This window comes from Tympanuchus pallidicinctus, unplaced genomic scaffold (genome assembly GCF_026119805.1).
Source record: "Tympanuchus pallidicinctus isolate F22 unplaced genomic scaffold, pur_lepc_1.0 scaffold2, whole genome shotgun sequence".
Lineage (NCBI taxonomy): Eukaryota > Metazoa > Chordata > Aves > Galliformes > Phasianidae > Tympanuchus > Tympanuchus pallidicinctus.
The window spans coordinates 11,979,457-12,003,412 of record NW_026294721.1 but is presented as its reverse complement, the minus strand read 5'-3'; the positions used below and the strand labels follow the sequence as shown (position 1 = coordinate 12,003,412).

The window sequence follows — 23,956 nt, the reverse complement described above, 5'->3', positions numbered from 1 at the left end:
GGGTGGACTGCACTTAAAAGGAAAGGCAGTAAGCTGTTTGGAGGAGTATGAAGTGGCAATAATGCAGTACGGAGCTGTGTAATAACAAAAATGCTATGTAAGGATTTCTCTGTAAAGTTAGGGAACTGGTTAAGTCATGGCTAATTAGCCTAAAAGGCAGATTGTCATTAAAGAAATGCACAGTGCCAAAGAGAGCAATAACTTGCACCACTGACACTATTCAAAATTCTCCTTTTCTCTACAAGAGATACTAAACAAGTGCCCCGTGAGTACGCTCAAATTACTGATGAGGCATTTTCGTCAGTTAAGGCAGAAATTTACCTCCATTCATCTTAACCTGATCGTGATACTTTCTCAGGCACAAGCTTAACACCCAACAGCCCATTGCTTTTGCAGCCAACAGAAATGCCCAACAATAAAATCACAACAGCTGAAGATGAAAGGACCCAGTCAGCCAACTTGCTAGAACATTTGCTGTGTTATTTTTACTCCCTACAGTCTGCTGTCAAATGTATTTCTGATCATCACTTGAACTTTTGATGTCATTGGCATTCTGAATGGCTTCACAGGCAGATGAATGGATTACACTCATCCATCCGTTGGTTATTCATCTGATTGCTTCAAGAACGTCTGTTTGTAAGACAAGGGTACTGCCAAAATCGAGTGAATTGCTTCTTGTTTTTGAGAAACCCCTTCACTTCCACTTAGAGGTGTCATGTTCCACATAAAATGAGTAGCATTTTTTTCTACTTAACATATCCTAGTACGATTTATGAATTGTTCCTCAAGTAAGACAAGCTTGTTTTACACTTTATTTACTCAGATCAGAACACTGATGGTAGAAATAAATGAGACAGACAAGAAAATCCATAGTCAGAGACACGACTTGCTTTATTCCCCAGCTAGCAGCAGAATCTGGGCCTCTTGCATCACAGACTACTGGCCTCAGGGTAAAAAGCAGAAAAAAAATTAAAAGATGGAATGCGTTTTTGATGTAATAACTGGAACATAAGAAATCAGTATGTATTGAGAGCTAACAGCTAAATGCTGGCCATATCTGCCAGACTCATGGGTCAGTGTGCTCTGAACAATAAAGACTACAAAAACACAGCACTGAGGGGGACATAGTTGCTGCTACTCTTAACATGTTTGGGTAAATGCACTGTTTCACAGTCCTCAATGTCATATGATCAACAACAAAACAGCACTGCTTGCTCAGTAAGCAAAGAGGCAAAACAATCAATTTCTACCTTCAAAATGTTTTGTATGGGTTTGGTAGTATTCAGTTATATATTTGAAGTATGGTATTCCATTGAGAACATTTTGTTAGTTATTTTTCTCATCTTCCCATGGGTCTGTTTCTCTGCTGCAGAGGCATTTCTCCAGCCAGCAGGTTAACCAATTTGGTGTACTTCCCAAATCTGTGCAGATGACACTAGCATTATCCGTGATGTTTATGGCAAAAACAAACAAACAAAAAAATCCAATGAAGAAAAATCCATTTGTTTTGTGCCTTCTGAGAAAGAAAGGAGGAAAAAAATATCAATTATTTGCCAAATAGAAAGGAAAAAAAAAAAGAAAAAAAAAAAGGAAAACATATTATGGGAACCAGAATATCTTTAAGAGAGGAAAAAAAAAAAAAAAAACAAAACCAATTCAAATGCTGAAATCAAGATTTATTTTGGTAGCAATAAGATGTTGAACACCTTTTTTTTCATTAACTCTACACCATATTCACCAAAACTGAACTCTTGTTTGTACATTCAATATCCGCTGAATACGAGACAGACAAAAAAGGGTGGAGATGCCTAAGGTGAATTTCAGACAAAATACAATTCTTACATTAAAAACATAATATATATTTTTGGAGAGCAAAAAAACAACACTAAACAGTTTTGCTATGCTCTGCACAGAATATCCTAAATTCCCATTGAAGACATGAAATTCTGTCTTCAAGGCAGAAGGGCTCACTCCTGAAGTATCTCTGGCATCTCCCATCTCTGTGGACACTACATGAAGAAAAAATTGCACTGATGGGGCCTAGAGACCTTGTGTTTACAGAGGCATGGAGCTGCTGCTGCCAATCATGGATCCACCTGGGTAAAAAGTCAGTTTCCCTGCTGTTTATAAGCTCCCCCAGAGTACCGTAAGGGACAATGCGGTGTCCCTGGAGCTCCCTGTTCTGCGCAGTGAACAAGGCCAGCTCCCTTGGCCTTTCTTCATAGGAGAAGGGCTCCAGCCCTCTGATCGTCTTCACATTGTCCTCTAGACCCACTCTAACAGCTACACATCCTTGTGCTGGGTGCCCCAGGCCTGGGTGCTGCAGGTTGGCCCCCATAAGCGCCAGCAGCAGGGACAACCACCTGCCAGCACAGCCCTCTTTGGATGCAGCCCAGCACACCGCTGGCCTTCCGTGCAGTAAGCACGCGCTGCCGGCTTTCTCCAGGCAGCAAAACAAGGAACGAATCCTTGCACAGCCCGGCTGTGGGACCCGCACCTGTTGCGCTGCCCGCAGCCCTTCTCCCTCTGCGTGCTGAAGGGATGAACCTGGAGCTGCAAGACCAGCGTGCTGGTTGCCCTGGGTTATGGGAGGTAGGAGCACAGAGAACGTGAAGCGCTTTTTATTTATTTATTTATCTATGACTGCTCATAAGATGTCCTCATCGCCGGGGCTGAAAAGCTCTGCAATGTACCTTTACCCTGAGGCCAGCGTCCACTCGTCCGTTACAATTTTTCCCCCTCCTTCGGAGAGACGAAAACCCATTTCACCCTCCAGAAAAGCAGGTTTGTCCTCCCCCTACGAGCTTCAGCGGACAAGACATAAAAGGCGACAGCCTAAGGACAAAGCTGCCGACCGGTGACAAACAGCCGGCGCCCCGCCGCGCGCAGCTTCCCCTCCCCGGGGCCGCCCCGCAGCCGCACCCAAGGGCCGCCGCACCGCGCGGCTCCGCCAGGGGAGGGGCGCAGAGGGCGGTGCAGTGCCGTCCTACCGCCGCCCGCTCCACCTGCTGCCGCTGCGCCAGTAGCCGGCTGGGGGGAGCGCTTGCTCGCCCGCCCGCTCCATCCCCGCGGGGCCCCTTTGTGCTGCTCCAGAGCTGCCCTGAGCCACGCGGCGGCTGCGTCACGGCGCTGAGTCTTTCTGCCCGCCGAGGGACAGCCGCCGCCTCGCCGCCCGCTCCGCCATCGCTGCGCGGGCCGCGGCGGAACGACGCCTCGCCGCCCCCCGAGGAAGGGCCGGGAGCCGCGGCGGTGAGTGGCGGGGCGCTGCCTCGCCGCCCCCAGGGAGGGCCGGGGGGAGCGCTGCCGTGTGCGGGGCCGCCATGGCGAGGGGCGCCGGGCGGGGCCGGGGCTGAGGGCGATGCCGATGCCGCACCGCGGTCGCCGGGATCGTGATAACGCGCCGCGGTGGCTGTGTGCTATTTATTTATTTATTTACTTATTTATTTTAAGCGGCGGTCGTAATTCTCACGTACTGAGACGTGCTCAAGTCGCGGAGACCAGCCCGTGTGTATGCGTGTGTGCGTGTGTGCGTATCGCCGTGTGTTTCGGGGGCTGTGGAAGGGGCTGGTGGAGCCCAGCGCGCTGACACACCGCTCCGCTGTGCGTTTTTCTGTGTATCTGCTTGCAGAAAACCCCTAATTCCTGGAAGAATGGTGAAACTGGGGAATAATTTCAGCGAGAAGAGCACAAAGCAGCCCCTTCTGGAGGATGGCTTCGACACCATCCCCCTGATCACACCCCTGGACGTCAATCAGCTCCAGTTCCCGCCTCCCGACAAGGTACGGTGCCTTCAGCTTCCACCCCGGAGAATCACACCCAAATCCTGGGCAAACAACAAAGAATGGGTTACGTGTGACAAGCGGCTCGGAGCACCGGGCAGTACGCCGTGTTCTGAGCAGTCGCAGCCCCTCTGGGGAACAGCGGAGCTACCGGCAACCCAGCAGTGGTGATTTGCATTGAAACGTAGTGGGGAATGTGAGCGTTTGTGAGGTGTTTGGGTTTCTGTATGAAATGTAGGAGCAGACAAATGCAAGGTGTTCTGTGCTGTATTGTTTCATCCCTTTTCAATGTCTGACTCGTTAGTATGTGGAAGGTGCTGTGCACCCTTTGAAGGGAAGGGAATTTTCCCTGAAAAGCCCCCCTGGTGGGCTGTGAACACAGCTTTGTCTCTGCAGGATGAACATAGGCAGACTGGCCATATAGAACTTCCATGTTCCATTTGTGCTTTTGTAGAACTTCCACTAGCTCCACTCAGCCTGAAGCACTGGGATGAGAGTAGATGACTGAGCTTCCTATGAGAATCTTACAATGACTTGAGCTGGGAGGGACCTCAGAGGTCGTCTGGTTCCAGTCCCTACACTGTGGGCAGGGTTGTCCATGACTAGATCAAGTACTAGGTCAGGTTAGCAACTTGTTTGGCCCCAGATCTCTAAATGGAGGTGATGTAGGTGCTCTATGGCTGGAAAGGACTGCTTGAGGTGCTGCTCACAGGTTGGAAGGGAATCATGTATCTACATTCCTCATCTCATGGCTTGAGTGTCAGGGATTCAGGAGTATGACAGAGTAATCCATAAATATATTCATTTCACTCAGATGTTTCAGTAAGAGTTATTATGGGTGGGGCATACAGTGGTAGGATACTTTTTTCAGGTATTTCAGTAAGAGACTTGGCTGGGGCATTTTCCACATGCATCTGGCAAAAAAAAAAAAAAAAAAAAAAAGCTTTGTGTTTTAAATCCAAGATTTAACTGGAAAATGATTGGTAATATGTTCCTTCTGATTTTTGCTTTTGGCATTGTGTCCTCCAAGAGCTCAGTTCTCCTTTTAGATAAAGTGATGGGTATGTGCTACTCAAAGTTAAGAATAATAAAAAAAAAAATCACATAATCCTACCTCAGGGTAAAGCATTTCAGCTTTTCAAGTCTGCCTCAGAAGAGTGTTGCTCGTAGGCAACACAAACACATTTATGACCTCCATTTTAATTCCTATCAGCATCGTTGTGCTGTGTGTGGTGACCAGTTGGCAGGCATAAATACAATAAGCCATAACAGCTGTACAGAGCCTTAGGGCCCATTTTCTGTCCTTCGTTACATGGGTGTAAATCTTCAAACCGAGGACAAAATTGCACCCTAAGGCTTTCAAACAAGTTAAGTCTGACTGTGTCTGATATGCCTGCCAACTGGTGACTGCATAGAACTGATTACCAAGAGCAGCATCCAGAGGAATCTGTTGTGTTACCATGCTGTTAAGCAGAAGGCTGCTTTGGGACCGTGTGGGATAATAGGTTTACCTTGAGTGGAGCTGTGGTAAACATAGGAGACTGTGCCTCCCATCTGCACCTGCTTGGAGCAGGCAGAGCTCCTCCTGCCTCTGCAAGATTTGCCTTCAACATAGCACACATACACCTCAGCTTGAAGCTTAAGGAAACGTTCAGTTGGCTCCTCTGCACTTTGCATTGTCTATTGGTATGATAGCTTTCCTTTCATTTTGCGAACAATGAGGAAAAATAGAAGCATGCATTTATTGGTCTTATTGGCTTCCTTCTGTGAAGTTAGTTGTAATAAGGTTAGTTGTGTCACTGTGTCCTTCGAGTCTGCTACAGACACAAAGGCAGTAGTAGAGTAGCTGATGTGAAAAACAGCAGAAGGGTTGTCAAGATTGACGAATGGAACAAATTCTGAAGTATGAAGACTCTCATGTACAGTGGAGTACGTCCTTCATATATCTGTGCTTATTATTCACTTACAAGGCTCTGGTATGGCAGCGAAGCCTAACTTCTTGGGTAGTGACTGTAGTGCCAAGGATTTGATGGTTTTGACAGCTTCTAAATTAAACGGATGAACTGATTTAAATTCATATTTAGGTATGTTAAACAAAAGAAGACATTACATAACCAAGCAGATAGAACTCTGTGTTCAGAGTCAGCTGAAAGTGACTTGAGTTGCCTGAGAATTATGCAACATAAAGGGGAAGAAGTATAATGTTAAAAAGATGTTCCAGACCGTTTGCTTCCATGAAGCTGCTGGGTAATTGAAAAGTAACATAGTTATAATTATCTTATTAATTATAGCTCAAAATAGATTTAGAAACTCTTTTCCCTGTGTTCTATGTCTGTGTGCTTTTATAAAAGTATCTAATAGGCTTTGTGCTACAGTCACGCAAAGGAGAACCCAAAGGTTTAATTTCAGTAAGTGGCTACCTGTAAGTCTATCTTAATTTATCACAGCTTATTACAGTCTTAATTTATGAATAGTTGCCACTGATAACATGTGCTGCTCCAAGGACAGCATCTGGTTCTAAAAATCTGAAAGTGTGAAGTCTCAATATTTGTTCTTGGGAACAATAGAGAAAATTGGCCAAACCACAATGGAGCTGCCAGTACAATAAACTGCCTGTTTGGTTTGAGATGCTTTCAAAAATAGATCCTGAAAAATTGTAGAAGAAAAGAAATGAGGCAAGTAGGTTAGGTGTATGAAAATTCTGTATGATGAGAATGCCTAGGAGAGTATTTGAGGTACAACTGACACAAGTATTTTTGGAATACAGGTAAGACGCTCAATGATATTTTGAGGAAATAGCTCACAGCAAGGAATAAACTGAAATTAAAGAGCCTTGGGCATTTTGAGAAATCTCATTATCACGTAAGGGTTTGTGTGTTCCTTGTTGCTAGTAACTTAAAAGTTATGAGATGTTAAATATTACAGTGCCAAAAGCTTTTGTCTGGCACGTACCAAATTGCATCTAGCTAGGTCATTCCACTTCTCTGAAGTTCAGAATCGTGCTGTTGGAGAACATGGCTGTGGAGCATACTTCTGAAACTAATGGAGATGGCTGTTTCCTGCTTTGAACAATCTGAAAGTCTTGTGATTTGGATTTGAACTAAATAGGTGCTTGCAGCACAATAACAGAACAGCTGAAAAAATTGAATGTTCCTGAAAGTGTTGCATAGCAAGTCTTCCTTTAGATCCATCAAGATTTTTTTTTGAGAGAATTTTGTTGATTACTATGAAGAAAATAGACAGAAATAACTAACAGCTTGAAGCTTCCATAGGAGAACTGCACAAACTGGAGGAGGAAAAAAAAAAAACAGTGTTGTGTTTAATGTGCTTGTCAGCAAATAAAAGAGTAAAATAAGATTCCCACGGCTTGTTTCATGCTATTCCAAACATGGCAGGTGCACCTGAAGATGTGCTCAAAAGGTACTGACAGCTTTTTGATATATATATATTTTTGACTTGTTTTAAAGGTTGTGGTCAAAACGAAAACAGAGTATGAACCTGATCGCAAGAAAGGAAAATTCCGTACTCCAAAAATAGCTGAATTCACAATCAGCATCACTGAAGGGGTTTCAGAAAGATTTAAGGTAAGCAATGCAAGCTAAATATGTTAGTGACTCAGTTCTGCTCCAAGAAATGCTTAAAATCAATTGCTGATTGTCGTCAAGAGTGGTTGTAACAGAGTGGCTGTTTGGAGCATAACTGGAAAAGAGAAAAAGGAATTCAGTGATAAAATAGTTACGTTATAATATATACTTATATCCAGTGGGTATTTAACATTTGGGAGCAGAAGGAAGCCCTGCAGTATTACTGGTTCTAACCCTTCCTGGCAGTCGGGCTTGGGGGCAGTGCTGTCAGTGTGTGTGTGTCACAGTGAGGCTGACTGGGATCTGGTTGGGGCGTGCATAGGTGTGGCTTACAGCATGGACAAAGCTTCTGTTGAAGGGTAAGAACCACAAGAGTGTATGTTTCCTTGTTGGTTGGCTATTTTTCTCTGTAGCCAAACCATTCTCCTAAAAGCACTGTCATTGTCCATTAAGTGTTTCTTATAGTGAGATGTATGACTTGGCAACTTAAGGATGCATACAGAGCTCTTTGCTATCGATGTTGTGGTCCAGCTGTATCATGCAGGTTGATGATGATGATCACTGGGAGATGGCAGAGCAGTGGGAATCTGACTCACATTTATTCATTTGTGTCCACATCCTCCTTATTTCCTTTGATAGTTCTAGAGGAAAGCTGAGCGCTTAACTGATGCCAAACTGATACAAACTGATTGTATTGCCAATTCCACTTCTCGCTGGAGGTCAGGTTTTCTTGTGCTGTACAAGTAAAATAAAGCAGGAAAGATAGCAGTTCAGCTCACGTTTTCTTGTCAGTTTTCTTAATGAAAGAAGACTAGTTTTCCAGTGCTGTTAATTTGGCATATTACCCAAGGACACCAAAGCATTTTCAAATAGCAGGCGACCACGCTATTCAGTGCAGGTACAGATATGCTTGGAAAGCCTTAAGTTTAGTCTGAGGAAAAATAGAAGGTTTCAGTAAAGATATCAGTTCTCCTGATACTCCTTTTCATTCTCAGATTGCCTTGGGTTGGAAGGGACCTTAAAGATGGTATAGTTCCAACCCAGTCTGCTGCCCCTCACCAGGTCAGGCTGCCCAAGGTTCCATCCAACCTGGCCTTGAACATCTCCCACAGCTTCTCTGAGCAGCCTGTGCCAGGGCCTCACCACCAGTCACTGAGTGCAGTCCCTATCCTGTTAGGGGATGATACACGCTGTATGGTCAGATAAGGTACAGATGGGCAGCTCAGAACAAACAGGATGTGTGTGGCTGTCTTCTGAATGCATCCTGATCAGACTAATGTGATCTGGAAATGCATACCACTTTGTAGTAGAGGAGGGAGGGGAATGTGTTGGATTTGAGTGTCCTGCTAGCTCTTCAGTTCCGAGCAATGGAGCAGAACCACTGTCTGCAGAATTTTTCATTTCTCTGCTAGCTGCAGGGACTGTGAGGGTTTTCATCTGTCGAGCATTAAATTGTAGATAAGAGAGGATTTTGAATATCTTAGCTGCATCTAAACATTGTACATGTTTCTCTGTAGATCAGGGTTCTTTCTGTCTTTGTTGGGAGTGCTGAGGTAAGACCTCACTGAACAGCAAATAAATATCTTGTCATGCTGTTGGGTAGTCTTTCTAATTTGTATATCTGAAGAGTCAGATGTCTGAGCATTTTTATGTTGCGTTTTTATATACCTTTGGATGGCATACTTAAAGGAAAATGTCTTTTAGATATTACTTCGTGATGATCACTCTGGGATTAATCTCATACTACAGGGTTGCTAGGCTTTGCTGCTAGGTAACTACTGCATCAGAGAGAGGTTTCAGTAAGATTTTGTATCTCTTGAGAATTGCAGGATGATTCACACTGGCTGTAAGTCTGCTTTTAAAGGAGGGTGTGGGGGCTGATCGATTAGGAAAATTGATGCTCAGGTAGTTGAAAACAATATTTTCATGCAGAACATTCAGGACTTAAAAATGTCCCTTAATCTCTATGTAACGTTTTTAGAATTGAACTGTGCTGCCTGCATCATTTTAAAGAGGACTGACTGGTTCTCCTCCAGGGACGATTGTCATATTCACCACTCCCAATAGTAAATATTTCATGAATAATTGATGCCATTTTGTAAGTACGTAGATGGAAAGTACTGATTGTGTGAGGATTTTTTTTTTCCCTCCTGGGTCCTTATTAATTGTGAACCGTTGTGTTAACTGCTGCTGTTGATTCTGAGAGAGCAAAAGGATATTTGTTTGAAAATTAAATATTTGCTATAATTATGAAATGCATTATTTAACTGGTAGAATATTGACTTTGGCTTGTACTCGTGGAAGAAAGCTTCAGATGCTGTTTTAATGGCTTTAATACTGTGCATCGCTGATGCATTTGCCACAAGACATGGCGCAAATGTGCTAAAATAAAGGCAGCCAGTTGTCTCTGCTAATATTTCACACATGTATTCCAAGATGTAGTCCTTAAGTAAGGACAGAGCAGATTGCGTTTTTGGGATTCAGCAGCGCAGATCATCTAAAGCTGAGCTTCTTGAGAAATTACACATTGTAACAAATGAAGCCACTCCAGCATGTACATATGTCATGTAGATCGTTTGTTGTTTTAGCAGCTGGGTGAATATGCAATTATAAAATGTATTTTCTGCATTCAATCCACATTACCACAGTTATTACAACAGAGCTGAGAATGTTTACAAAGAAAACTGCAAGTATAATTTTCCTGTACAAAGCCACGTTCTGAATTCAAATCAGAATCTGCTTTAAGAATGGGAAGGCTTCCTGATTCTGAGGTTGCTGTAATTCAGTTTTATGGCAGTAACCACGCCAAGGGAGATGGCATTCTTACTGGAGATTTTATTTTTCATTGAGAAATACAAGTCTCTCTTCTGTTCTTTTGAACAGCATAGAGTTGGGGGGAGCCGGTCCTTTGCTTTGAACGAGGCAGGTTTTCCTCTCCTGTAAATTGTCTGCTATACAGAACAGAACAACATGGCTGGAAACGTCATTTCAAAGGAGCCTTGAGAATCAGCACACAGGAGGAAGCTGTTAGAGGCACAGACGGATGGTGTCAGTCAGCCAAGGGCGAACCTTTGCCTCCATTGCGTTCTTCGGAGCTCCAGTTGAGTTCTGCAGTGAGGTGTGTGTTTGCTGGGAGCTGACAGCTGACTGCTGCACACAAGCACACCCATTTCAAAAACTGTCCATTGTATTGAAGAATGAGAGGTTTTTTTCTCTCTTTGGGGAAACCTGAATAAAGAACACTCAAAGTATTTTGAAAGCAAGCATTTCTGTTTCCCAATAAATTTAAAGCCCTTACGTTAACCCAAGCTGTGGTATACTTTAAGCCATTTGATTCGTATGAAGGGAAATCAGTTCTTCAGGCTTCATTACTGACATCTGTATGTATATGTAGCTGCAGAGCCAAAGTCTGAAGCTTACTTCTGAGGTAAGACCGCACTGGGCAAGCTGTGTACTGTCAAGTAGCAAGCATGAGGTTATGGAATAGAAATCAAGACATTCAAAATCAGTATTCTCAGTTTTATCTGGTTATTTTAATTACAAAAAAAAAAAAAAAGTACATAATGTAACATGAATTTAAATATTCCATGACTGATCTTTCTCAAAGGGCCATCTTTTAAAACGCGTTTCTGCCTCAAGCCTCTTTGACTTGTTTTTTCTTAGTAATTATTCTTAATGCAAAAACAATTGGACACACAGAGAATACTTCTTTGTCAGTCTGTGTGATCGCTCTATGTCCTGAGTGGCTCTTTGCATCCACTTAAAAATCTGCTAAATGCACAAGATGTTGGCTGATTCCTGTACAGGAGCACTTCCTTAAGCAGTGCTGTGTCTGTCACTCAGTGCTGGAAGGATGACAGGTGCTCACAGCCTGGCATAGTGCTCTTTTCTTCTCTAGAGCTACTCACAGGATTGAAGAGTTGCTCACTGCTATAACAGTTTGGCAGACTTTGAATTCTTCCTTTTATTGCTTCAGAGCAATAAAAAAATATCGAGACAAAAAAATATATATTCTTCTTTCAGTGTAATTGCCATTTTTTTTAAAAACAATGTAAATAAAAGCAATCTGTTGTGACTGTCTTTATTCCATTTTTATAATTTCTGATAATTCTATGATAGGACATAGACAATACTGCTACATTATTGGCTAAAAGAATTTTATTTTTACAGTCAGAGCTGTCAGACTCAAGTGGGTAATACCCAACAACAGCTCCCCTGCTCTGAGCCAGGTGCCTTATGCTGTTGAATCCCATTAGAAATCCTTGTCTTGGAGCAGAACCAAGTGTCTGAGATACTGCTGGCAAAAGATCCTTTGGGTCTCTCTAGATGTTAACACTTGCTGCATATACGGAAAGGCTGTGTAAAGTTTTCCAGCCCTTCTCTTAGCCCTGATAATCCATTCCAGGTCTGTATAGTAAGGTAACAAGGCTCTAACTTCAGGGGCACAAGATATCTTGGGCTGCTTCCTCAAATCTCCCTAGTTCTCAGCCTAATACATGGTGTCTGCGTGATGGAGGGTGATGGGATGTTGCCACAAGCAGTCATGTTAAGCCACAGTGTTGCTCAGACTCTGGAGGCTGCTGCTGTTGTTTGGTTTTGTCTAACAGCATCTCCCTCAGGTTTCATTAATCAGTTCCCTTGCACACTGGCTCTGTTGTCTTGTACCATCGCTGCTAAGAAGCACTGGGTTGGAATTAAGTGATCTTTCCCTTCAACCCAAATGATTCTTTGTTTCTATATGTGTAGTTTCTTTTCAGTTACTTCCCTCCATGAATCCATTTTCCTTTCTTGCTGCTTCTCTCAGTCATCTCCAGGTAAGCATCCACACTAGTTCTCTTCCTCTGCCTCCTTGAGCTGTCTTTTGATTTTGTCATTTTCTGTTGCGTTCTGTCCCAAGACTGTCATCCTTTTTGAGACAGATACCAGTCATGCAGCTAAACATGACCTGTTGTGTTAGAAATATCCCTTTGAAAGCAGGCACCTGGCTGCCTTTTTTGTCACCAGCCATATTATGTATTTAAGGTATAGTCCTGTAGCAGGAATGGGAAGTTGTACCAAATTGTTCTGTACAATCTGGACTGCTCTGCTGTAAATGAATGTGAATCAAATGTTGCATGCAGATAAGCGAGTGTCCCTTTTTTCCTCAAACTTCATGATTCCTCTTCCTTACATGAATGGTTTCATATAACTTTCATGTAAACTTCTAGGGACAGGCCCAGGTAATAGCAAGGAATGTCATTTTGGGAAAGCAGAAATGTTTGGGGAAATGAAGAGCTGCGTTCAACATTCTCCTGCATGCAGGTAGAGTGCATTGTATGCTGGAGAAGCAGGATTTTAGTGGAGAGAGGTGAAATGGAGGTCACAGCCATTTGCAGGGAAGTAAGCATGATGTTTTATGAATTTTAGTCTGAAGGATGTAGTCAGACATAATCTATTGTAATTACAGTCTGCCTACCTAAAATTCTCTTGTAGTTTAAATTGGATAGCAATAATCTTAATTTCCTGCACTAAATGGTTGCACAGAGTTGCTGTATTTCATCCCAGAGGGCTCTGTATTTCACTGGTGAGCAAAGCATGAATTGATTCTAAATCACTTGAGATGAAAGGTGCAGGTCCTCACTCACTGCATTTGGTGCTAGCACCAAGTGTGTGCCTAGAGACAAACCAGCAGTGAAAGCTTATTCCCAGGAGGCTGCAAGTGAAATAGGCAATGCATAGATGTAGAACAGAGATGAGATGTGACTGAGTGCCACAGATTGAGCAGTGAAAATGACTGCGTGTGTTGTTAATTCTGCTTTAGTTCCCCTTCTCATAATAATGGCAGTGCTCCTAGCTGGGTTTGTGCGCTTTCTGAAAGCATAGTGGAAAAGAAGACAGTGCAAACAAGCACAATGAGAGTGGATTAATGACAAAAATTCAGGCAAGAAGAGGAGATGTGCAGAAGTGTGTGCAGGTTATGGCACCTGTTGGCATCAAGAGAGGACAGTGGGGTACAGGCAGAATGGAAGGAGAGAGGTAAGAGGAGCAAAGCAGACAGAACTGTACTTGCCCTTTGTTATTTGTTCAGAAAGGGCCAGGAGTTAGGAAGGGTCTGAGGCAAACCAGCACAGTTGATGCATTTTGCTGTAACATTCTGGCTTGATTAGAAAGGGAGCACAGTAGAGGCTAGTGGAACGAGGGAGGAGATTGCAACAGCCAAGTAGAGAAGGAAATACAGCTGTAGAAGTGTAGCAGCTGTAGCAGAGTAGTACTACTAACTGTAGTAGTACAGCTGTAGCAGAGGACAGACTGACTGGGAAGATCTAGCAGACCCTGATGATAAGGCCTTACCAGGAGCTGTGTGCATGTTGGTGTAGTTGTCAGATCTGCTGAACTTCATTTGTTGGGCTAAATGCTTACGGTCAGAAGATAGGGAGTTTTGGTGTGTTGTTTTTTCTTTTGTTGTTGTAGGTACACTTAGTTCATTCATTAGTCATCTCTCATTTCGATTACTGTAATGGCTTCTGGCTAGACGTTGTCCTTCTTCTGCTCTTCACTTATTATCTATTCAAAAATCTGCCACGTACATAATATCTTGTCATCTGTTGTGCTTGCTTGGTTCTGCTGCCAGATCTCCTCAAAATTAACCTTAAAGGGCACTTCTGAGATGAAAACAAGGCTACCCTTCACATTACTAGTTGAAAGAAACACTTGTTTCTACTTCCTTCTAGTTGTTTTAAAAGCCTGTCACCCATATAGTTTGGCAGAGACCTTGGTGTTCTGCAGGATGTATGTGGCAGTGAAGGATCACAGTAATTTGGAGGACTTCTGCTCCCACTGTTCTGTTCAGGGTTCTGCACTCCTCCAGCTGGCTGCCACAGGCAGAAGAGATGCAACTGTAAGAAAGAGGGAGTTGTTCTGTGTGGATGGTATCTTCTCCTCCCTGGAACAGAAGGCAAGGGTGGGTTGCTGCCAATGCCCCTGCAGGAGGAGGGATATAATTGTGCGTTAGGTTGTGGTGAGTACACAGATTTGCTGTGGAAGAAAACAATATGTGTCAGCTTTGGTCAGGCTTATGGTCTAAAGAGCAGCTTGTTGTCTACTCTCTTTCTGTGCTTTCATTTGTGGAAGGGAACAGGGAGGTGGGGTGGGAGGTGGACTCTGCTGGATAACTGGAAGGGAAAAGCAGCAGCCTGGCTGGGCTGTGGATCATCTTTGTGGGCAATGAGAGTGAAGGGAAACAGCTAGTAGGAGGAAGAGAAGGATTTTACAGGAGAGAAGTGAATTGGATAAACAGGTGATAGGATCATCTTGGAATCCAGTGATGGATTTCTATCCATGTCACTGGCACGTGCAGCTGTCCTTTACTGAAGTACACGTTACTTGTATCCTGATGGGTGGTTAGGAAGGAGACAAGAGCTTACTTGATTAGGGATTTGCAAATGGAGTCTGATTGCAAATTATTGGGGATAATGAGAGTAAAAATTTACATGCTAATACCAAAATTAATAACATTAGGAAACTGTTTACTCTTGTCTGTGGCTGTGATGGCTGTGAGCTGAACCAGTCTGTACCACAGCAATTCTTCTTTTGATGTCTGTGTTTCGTGTCACAGAGCTGTTCTACAGAGAACAGGCATTCTTGAAGGCTGTGTGGAACACATCTTGGATGGCATGGAGGCCTTGGCAATAATCCCACTGGAATTTTGTTTTCTCTTTAGTACTTCTTTACCCTTTCTTCTCTGTGTCATTTTCTAAGGAAAAAGCAGTGATCATCAGAGTGAGTGGGACAGTGCCACATATACTTAGTGCCAGTGGGTTGTAGGCTGGGAGGTGAGTGATCCCAAACCTGCAGCTTGGATTGGGCAACGTGGGTGTTTCTTGGTGGGATGGCTGGGGACGCACAGGAAGGGGCTGCAAACAGCTGTAGAAGAAAAAAGGGAGAGGCATGATAAAACATATGGGAAGGGCCAAGGTAAGGCATGGCTTGGTAGGGCTGCCATGTGTGAGGGGAGAGGGGCTGTTACTGAACTGTGCCACAGAAGATGACCAGGAAGGAAGATGTGCTTCTTTTGGATTCACACACAGTACCCTGAGCCATGGCTGGAAATGCGAGGTTGGCAAGGCAGAGCTATCTGTCCATAAGTAACAAACTTGGAGAAGGCTAATTGGATTTGAAAACTGATGTCAGTTTGTGGTTTTCAGAGGGTGATTAAGAATATGATTTTTCTTTTAATTCAGCGTCTGTTCTGAGAAACTGAAGATGTTATTATTAACCAGAAAGGTCATTTGCACTGTGTCTCATTTGGATTAGCATTGTTACGTTAATATTTGCTTTTATTCCGCTAATTTGCTTTTTGATCTGTGCTTCTCCCTGCCCTCCCCTCTGGCCCTCCTTTTATTACATTTTTTTTCTTTACTTTCTATCAAAAATCCTTAGCTTCAGCAGCATGCTACTTCCCAGCCTTGTTTCAGCCAGGAAATGTTGCTCTCCCTGTTGTTTGTCCATGATGAAGTTACCTTTCTTAGGATGACAAATCTATAAAAGTTCATCTGAGTCCTTCAGCATCCTAGGCTTATCAGAAAGGGATGGTGAGGTTGATTTGTATTTTTATTTGTTCGCCAAGAGACGAAGCTGCAATCTTTTAGTCGTATTTGGAAGAACCAGATTATTACTTCTGTTTTTTAAAATTTAGATAACGCTGTACATTTGACTCATTAATCACATAAGTTTGTTTCTGTTTATTTTTATGCTGTGGCACACGTTGGCTTCTCGCCCACTCTCTTATTCTGCTTTTCCTGTGATTTCCAGAAGCTACTCATTTCTATCAGTAGAGGTTTTAGAGTAATAAAGACAGACATCTGGGACATTCCCCCAGGTAACCAGTGCTCTTTGCTCAGCTCACACGCCCCTCAGGTTGTGTCTCCCATCTCACCTAAAAGGCTGCCTGATCTCCAGCTGCTCACAGCTTAATCCTGGGTAATGTTAGCTTGGCAGTGATGCAGTGATCAGTGATTTCAGATTCAACTTCAGGTATCCCGTTTTTTGCTGCAGCTCAAATTCAGGATAAGAGAGGTACATGGTGAAGTCAATGCCACACACACAGTGCAATCTGCGATGCATCGATTTGTAGAACAGTTGTACCTGAACTTGTCAAGGCAGCCCTGTGCTGAACATGTGTATTCCTTATGGGTCTGGAAGTGACTCCTGTGCAGTCATTGTGTGGTGAAGCAGTACTGGTTAAAACAAGATTTCTGAAGGAGTATTGATTGGTTTACATGTGGACTACTGGTGTATAGCCCATACATTCACAGCAGGTGCAACAAACTCTTATCTAACAATAGTGGGCAGACATTGCTTTCTCCTTGCCTCGCTAAAGCCATCTTTGTATTATTTGGATGCCACCTGTGTTAACATTTTGGCATCTGACTCCATTCTTGAGCAGGTACAAGGAAAACCAACATGCTTATCAGCTGACATAAACGGGATTTACACTTCCATCATCTAAATACTAAAAAAAATCAGCACACCCAAACCACCCCGGTGAGTCTTTCTGCACTCCTGTGTGTACTGTAAAAAAAAGCACCTGAAAAAGCCTGGTAGCACAAAGGCACTGGGCTACTCTATGTGCATCATCTGCCTTCATCAGCGAGAAGCAGGAGGTGGAAGCACTTGTACTCCTTTCCCGTTCTCCCTCCATGATTAAGTAGCTGTTTTTAGCCTTTGCTTGATTTTCCTGTACAACGCTTTCATAGCTGGCTTTTGCTGCCTACAGTAACAGCAATGTATTAAGCAGTGCATTACTAACACGAACATGTTGTATTTCTCTTTGCAGGTAACTGTGCTGGTCCTTTTCGCCCTTGCGTTCTTAACTTGTGTTGTATTTCTGGTAGTCTACAAGGTTTACAAGTACGATCATACCTGTCCAGAAGGATTTGTTTTCAAGGTAAATTGTGCACACATTGTAGAAAAATAGGGGAGAGTATGTAATATTGTAATATAATCTGTGCTGTTTTGTGCATAGCCTTTGTGAAGTCATGCTGTATTGCATGGAAATTCATAGTTGTTTCCAAAGGTTAGACTGCTTTTAGATGTGTTTCTTTCTGCTTAATTTGGTTGTGACTACCACACAGATTTCACACACTTGTTATTTTTGCTGTTGTAAACGTTGCAAAAACATCAACACTGGTGTCCTTCAGATTTCCTTCATCTGCAGCTGTTTGAGCAAAGCATTCATTTATTGGGTCATACAATTAGATGTTGCATGTTTCTCCAAATTCTTGTGTCATAGGAAAGGGGAGAGCAATAAATCTAAAGACCTGGAGGAAAAGACTCTGGAATATATATCAAAGAAAGAATGAAGTGATGGTCTCATTAGAGTAGCAGTTACCTTATTTTTATAGAAAGAACTCCTTGTTCTAGAACAGAGACCTCTGAGCCCTGCTGCCACGGGCCAGAAGGGATGCCAAAAAAGGGAAAATACATTTATTGGAAAAAATAAGGGAGGCTGGGGCTTACTTAATTCTTACAAGGTGGTAGTGCTGGCTTCTCAGCTGGATCTGAGCTAGAAGTCCAAAAGGTAGTATTGATTTCTGTCTGTTGAGAGATGTAACAGGGTTGAACTCAGGTGTCACGAGTTAAGAAAAGCAGCAGTGATTATGGCATTCTTCCTTCTAATTAAGATTACTTAGTCACCTAAATGAACGGTGGGTACCTGGAATGATTTTCAAAATGATGTAAGAAAGACTGGCTGCTTCAGTGCTCCTGACAGTCCTGTTCAGTTTTGATCCAGTTTTCCCTTGGCTCAAAGATGAGATATGGTGCATAGAACATTTGGCAGTAACGTGGGACGCAGGTCTTGGTTCTGCTGTATTTTTTGAGTTGTCTCAGACAAGTTCTGAAATGTCTCTGCTCCTGTCTCAAGGGATGACAGGCTTTTGTTCTACGCGTTCTCTTTGAGCCATTTGGAATATGGACTGTATGTTCCTACAGAGCCTACCTTGATGTGATCCTGACTTGACAGGCACAGCCAGTTATGTGCTCCCAGTGACGGTCTGTGCTTCTGTGTCCTTTCTCACCGTGTCTTCCTTTGAATTGCAGCATTCTGGCTTCTTCTGCCTTTTCCTTCTAGCGTCACAAACATTTAAGAGAAGAGTTTTGTGAGCTGTGTTCAGTTGCATGGTGTGTGAAGAACCATCTGATCAGGTTTATCAGGATTCTGTCTGAAACCCAAGTTAGGGAGAACCCCTCACAGCTGATGTTTTACAGTGCAGCACATAACAGGGCTGCTTTACTATTGTTCTCCCAGTGTTGGGTTTTGTGAAGGCTGTTTCCTGGGTGCTTGACAGCATAATGCCAGGAGGCATGGCATCTTTGGACATGGAATTCTTAAGAGTTTTTTATAGCATAAACAAGTCACTAAATGACACCTGGCCTCGAACAGCAGTGCTGACATGAATTTGTATTTGTTGCCTGCATGTCTTTTTTGAGAGTCTGTAACATCAGCTGGCATGGCTTGGCACACATGTCCTAGGAGATGAAGCAGAAGCCTACAGCCAGCTGTGATCACCTTGTGACCAGTCTCTCTGTGGACAGGCTTTATGCTTCAGCTGCACTGAGTGATACGCTCTGGCCTGGCATCACCAGGCTTTTGATGCTGATGTGATTTGCTTGGTAAGGGTAGATGTTTCCTCCCTATGGAAGCCTGGTGCCATGGGAGCCTCTGAATACAGGCTGAGCTACTGCAGCCGTGAGTCGAATTTGTGATTCTCTGCCTTGATGCTAACATAAACACAACAGTTCCAAAGGTTTCAGCGTCTTCAACCTTTTTGCTGTCCATCCACAGCTTGTAAGTGTAATTAAAAATGTGCTTGTTTTCCTCTCTATAACATACTTAAACTGCCTGAGTTGCAAATTTGTGCTTGTTGAAGCTGATGCAGACATAGTACTGTTGTGGTGTGGATTCCTCAGCAGCACTCTTTCTGGCTCAGGGTGAGACTCACCAGAGCTGCCCTCAAGGACTTGAGCACATTCAGATCCTGGAGAAACTTCTTCAGAGCTTCAGGGTGCTCCCTGCTGCATCTGTTCCTCTTCCCTTTCACTGCAGAGACACTTGCCTTCTGTCAGACCCATGGACAGTACAAGAGAGTCACTTCCATGCATTAGAGATAACATCATCATCTATTAAGTTTGGAATACTGACCCAGCAAATAGGAGAGAAGATACTATTGTGACACATTAATGCCCCTGGGTGACAAAAGGAGTCATCCTAATATAGCCAAACACAGACTGGCAACCAGAACTTTCTCTGGCATCAGAACCCTTAACTCACAACTAACTTCTGAAATAGAAGGGCTAGGAAAGAAACAGGAGACTGACAACTCACTCTGGAGTATCCCAGTTTCTCCTCACAGCCTTTGTTATTACTTCTCATGCTTGGAAACCAGTGGGGGGGGGGGGGGGGGGGAGAGAGGGTGGGGAAAGAGGGGAGAGGGAGAATGTTCTGTTTAAGTTGAAAGTCAGAGCAGAGAATCAGCACCAGTTCTTGCAGCTCAGTAACTCCTGAGTGTGCACTGCTTGCCTTGATGAGATGCTAAGCAAAGGAGTTGTCCTTGGGCAGCAGAGAAGGAGCAGAGTAAAAGGGGAGGCTTTGTCTGTCTTTTCTAGAAGCATGAAATCCTGTGAGCAGAAAATTCAGTCAAGATGGGAACTCTTGGGATCTCTGCTGTGTATTTCTTTAGGTTCTCCTGTCAGCTGTTGTGGGGTTTTGATTACAAAAAAATAACATTACTGAGTCATTTTGCCTGTTAAAAAGCAAATTGCTCCTTTTAAGCAACAAAAGATTGTAACTTTTTTTTTTTTTTTTTTTTTTTTTTTAGACTGGCAGTAATCTTGGCTTGTCTTCAGCACTAATAATTATATTCCATTTGCTTGAATTTTCTTGGCAGATTTAATTAGATCAATGGATTGTGTTCCTTCTCCCATTTTAAATATTTAGAGTTGTGACTACATCCTCTGACTGGGAGAAATAATCACTACAAAGAGGTCTGTGTTTAAGTACTTCTTAGTCATTTTATCACATCAGAAGACGTGTCAGTTATCCCAGATAAAGCATGGATAATGCTAACAGAAGATGGCATGGTGATGTAGGTGAATGTGCACAGCACGTAGCTCTGTGCCAGAGTTGTCCTTTTGAAAGTTGTTTTTGAAATGTAGGTCCCAGGCTTGCAGCTGACACACGTGGAATGATCGATGATGATTGCAGGGAAGCCTCTGTGCCTTACGAAGTGCAGAACAGCCAATGTCTTTGCTTCTCCAGGTTAAAACCTGCCTGCTTCGTATTTCTAGTTCAAATAAAACTTGAAGGCAAGTTTTGCCCTGGCTGCTATGTTAGAAAAAATGATAAGGTGAACCTGGTTGGAATGCTAACTTCCAATGCTGGTTCAAGTCTGACATGCATAGAATAGTAGAATCATAGAATGGCTTGGGTTGGAAGGGACCTCAAGAATCATGAAGCTCCACACCCCCTGCTGCAGGCAGGGCCATCAATCTCCATGTCAGATACTAGACCAGGTTGTCCAGGGCTCCATCCAGCCTGACCTTGAACACCTTCAGGGACAGGGCAGCCCATCTAAGCTTCCATCACAAAAGCAGGTTAGGATTGATGAGTTGTTAACTCCTGGAAGGACTGTTCATCTTCAGCCTTCCTTCCAGTTTGCCATAGGACTGTATTGTACTGATCAGGTAAGTGGGTTTGTAAGACTACCCACAGGCTGATAGCTTCAGCAATGTTCTTTCATACTACTCTCTTCAGTGTTTTTTGGGATGCAAAATTTATTTTACCTAGGACTGTTTGCTGCATCTGCTGCCCAGCCATTTTGTGCTAGATGACTTAAAACTGGTGTGCATTCATAGTAAATGTGTATACGTATGAGATAGATAGATAGCATTTAGTCATAAAAACCATGACAGTTCTGTGTTTTTGTGCTCAGAAATTTCCAGTATAAAGACTTTCTTGCCAAGTTTAATGACAGCAGTACTGCTGTCCTGCACTATTACAAATTTTAGTCTTTGGTGTTGGACACAGAAGATCATTTCTTCTGAAATGAGTCAGCAAAGAAACAATTGCAGTCATTTCCTAGAGCTGGCGTGAGCTGCAGGTGCTCAGTGTGGATCTTAGAGTGCTGCAGCACCCTGAGGATCTCAGGTAAAAGTGCTCAGCCTGGCAGATATGGCAGAAGAGCTGTGAGGAGTCCCATATCCTTTCGGAGCAAAACTCAAGGGGTCAGCAGGATCTGTCCAAATCACTGTTTCCTTCAGTGTGATTTGCTGCTTCATAGGCTTTTACTGCATCATCACAGGAAGGGTGGCTCAGTGCCACCCACTGTATAGACTTGGTTTTCAAGACGACATCAAAGTCCCTACTTAGTATTTAACTGTCTAAATCAGGTAGTTCATTTTCCAAAGGTCAGAGCATGGAGGAGTTTCTTTGTAGTGCTCTTAAACTTCTGGGGAATTAAATAATGTAGCACCACAGCTAAAGATAGATTTTAAAAGCCTGCTACTGACTTCATCTTTCTGAAAATCAGCAGTGAAGAACTGTGTTTGTGTGGGTGTGTATACGCATCAGCTGGACACAATGTTTTCCTTTTGTGCCTTATTTATTAGGCTGTAAAACTGGCCGTAACTTGGCATCGCTGTATTAATTTCTATCCCACAGACTGAAAACACTGTAGATTGCATGAAGCTAATCTAATGCTAGAATGCAGAATCTGTAATTGTAAATTGACCACTTGGAAGTAAACGGGAAGGAGAAAGAAAGAAAAAGCAAAATGTATCTGCAACAAGAGACTGAGTACTTACACGGAGTTCAAGTATGGGGCATACAAGTTCTTTGTCCTTTAATTATTCCGGACTATAGACACAGATTGGGCTTTCTGGCAAATGCTATGTGAGGCCTAAGGGTTACAGGGAAGAACAGTTTGAACATATTAGGACAACGTTGTAGTAATTGCTGTATGTTGCATCCTGAGTCACAGACTGAATGTTTGCTTAGACTCGAAGGAAAAGAGAAAACATGTATCGTGTGTGGGACTGCATCTGTAATCTAAGTGATGGATTTTCTTTTCAGAATAATCAATGCATTCCAGCTGGGTTGGAAAACTACTACTCTGAACAAGACTCCAATGCTCGAGGGAAATTTTACACAGTCATAAACCACTACAATCTGGCCAAGCAAACCATCACGCGCTCAGTGTCCCCGTGGATGACAGTACTGTCAGAAGAGAAACTGTCTGAGCAGGAGACTGAAGCCGCTGAGAAATCAGCTTAGTGTGATAAGCTAATTATTAACACTATGTCATTTGAAGGTAACTAAGGGACTTTAAGAAACTTTTCATTAAATATAATTATGGATAATTTAGAGGTTACTCATGTTTATGGTGCAATTGCTTCTGTTTGCTGATACTGCTTTGCAAAAACAAAAAAACATGCTGCAGAACATTCATGGGCATAAAACAAGATGCGTATCAGCATTGCTTTAGAGCTTTGACACCGTTTTCAATGTTTAAAAAAAAAAAAAAAACAACAGATATGTTCTTGCAGTTTATTGGATACTGACAGATTTCTTCTCTGGATTTTCAGGGCTGAGACCTTAAAATGTGTTCTGTTGTCTGAACTGATATTTTATTAATTTTTTATCGTTAGTCATTTTGCAAACCGAAACACCACAGCCATAACTAGAGTGATCTCTTGTTTAGCTGAGAGCTGTGCTTAGTGTTTAGTTTTGGCTCAAGCAAAAATGATAATCAGCACTGATGTCAAGGGCATAATGTAATGACTTGTATGGAGAAAGGAAAAAAAAAAAGTGTCAGGTAGCATTTTTCTTACATTTTCTTTTCTGTTATTTATTTGTAAGTGATAACGAAGTTCCCTGCGAGAAGGCATGCTCAATGTTTTATTATTGCTGTCAACAGGATTTAACTGCATTTCCACTGTGGCTTTAGCATCTTGGTAAGGATGTGCACTGAAACACAAACTAGATAGACACTATGGAAAAACACAGACAATTCTAGTGATGGATGTTGAGGATAGCATAAGAATATACGGTTAAGGACGTTTGAAAGAGAAGTGACATCTTTTGATCGTACTTAAAAGGCAGAAAGCCTATTCACAGTAGATGTAGCCCGCTATGTAACTTGATGGATACAGCAGAGGGAGTGATGTATCTGAATTTTCTCTTTTGTTACATTGACATTTACCCTTTTTATAAATTAGAGCTTTCAGTTCATGTATGGTTTGCGGTTTGATACTTTTTAAACACAAAGCATCAAAACAGTAGCATCTTAGTAACACAAGTGGCTGTTGGAAAGCTCCATGTGAAACTGAATGAAGAGTAGAACTGTTTATGTATGGCTTGGGATGGACAAAGATGTAGAAGAACATAGTATTGTGGATGCACGTTCAAGTTCCATTGTAATTACAAACTTAACTATTCTTTGTGTGAAACCATGTTTTCATTTTTATTATAAATCTTAAATGCATTACAAAAGAAGGCATCATTAATTTAACAGACAAGGGTGGGAAGTATGTGGGTAAGCAGATACCCTTTCTTTT

The 23,956-nt window shown here is 42.8% G+C and overlaps 2 protein-coding genes across 2 annotated transcripts; both read left to right on the top strand.

The window, feature by feature from the left end:
* The first annotated feature begins 2,065 nt into the window (after window positions 1-2,065).
* On the top strand, window positions 2,066-3,393 carry LOC128080236 (proline-rich protein HaeIII subfamily 1-like). Its single transcript, XM_052682252.1, has 2 exons — window positions 2,066-2,100; window positions 2,751-3,393. The coding sequence occupies exons 1-2, from the start codon at window positions 2,066-2,068 to the stop codon at window positions 3,391-3,393; spliced, it is 678 nt and encodes a 225-aa protein (XP_052538212.1).
* NSG1 (neuronal vesicle trafficking associated 1) lies at window positions 3,124-23,836 on the top strand. Its single transcript, XM_052681683.1, has 5 exons — window positions 3,124-3,249; window positions 3,629-3,779; window positions 7,247-7,363; window positions 17,178-17,288; window positions 22,473-23,836. Exons 2-5 carry the CDS (start codon window positions 3,651-3,653, stop codon window positions 22,671-22,673), a joined length of 558 nt encoding a protein of 185 aa, XP_052537643.1. The 5' UTR covers window positions 3,124-3,249; window positions 3,629-3,650; the 3' UTR covers window positions 22,674-23,836.
* The last annotated feature ends 120 nt before the right edge of the window (window positions 23,837-23,956 follow it).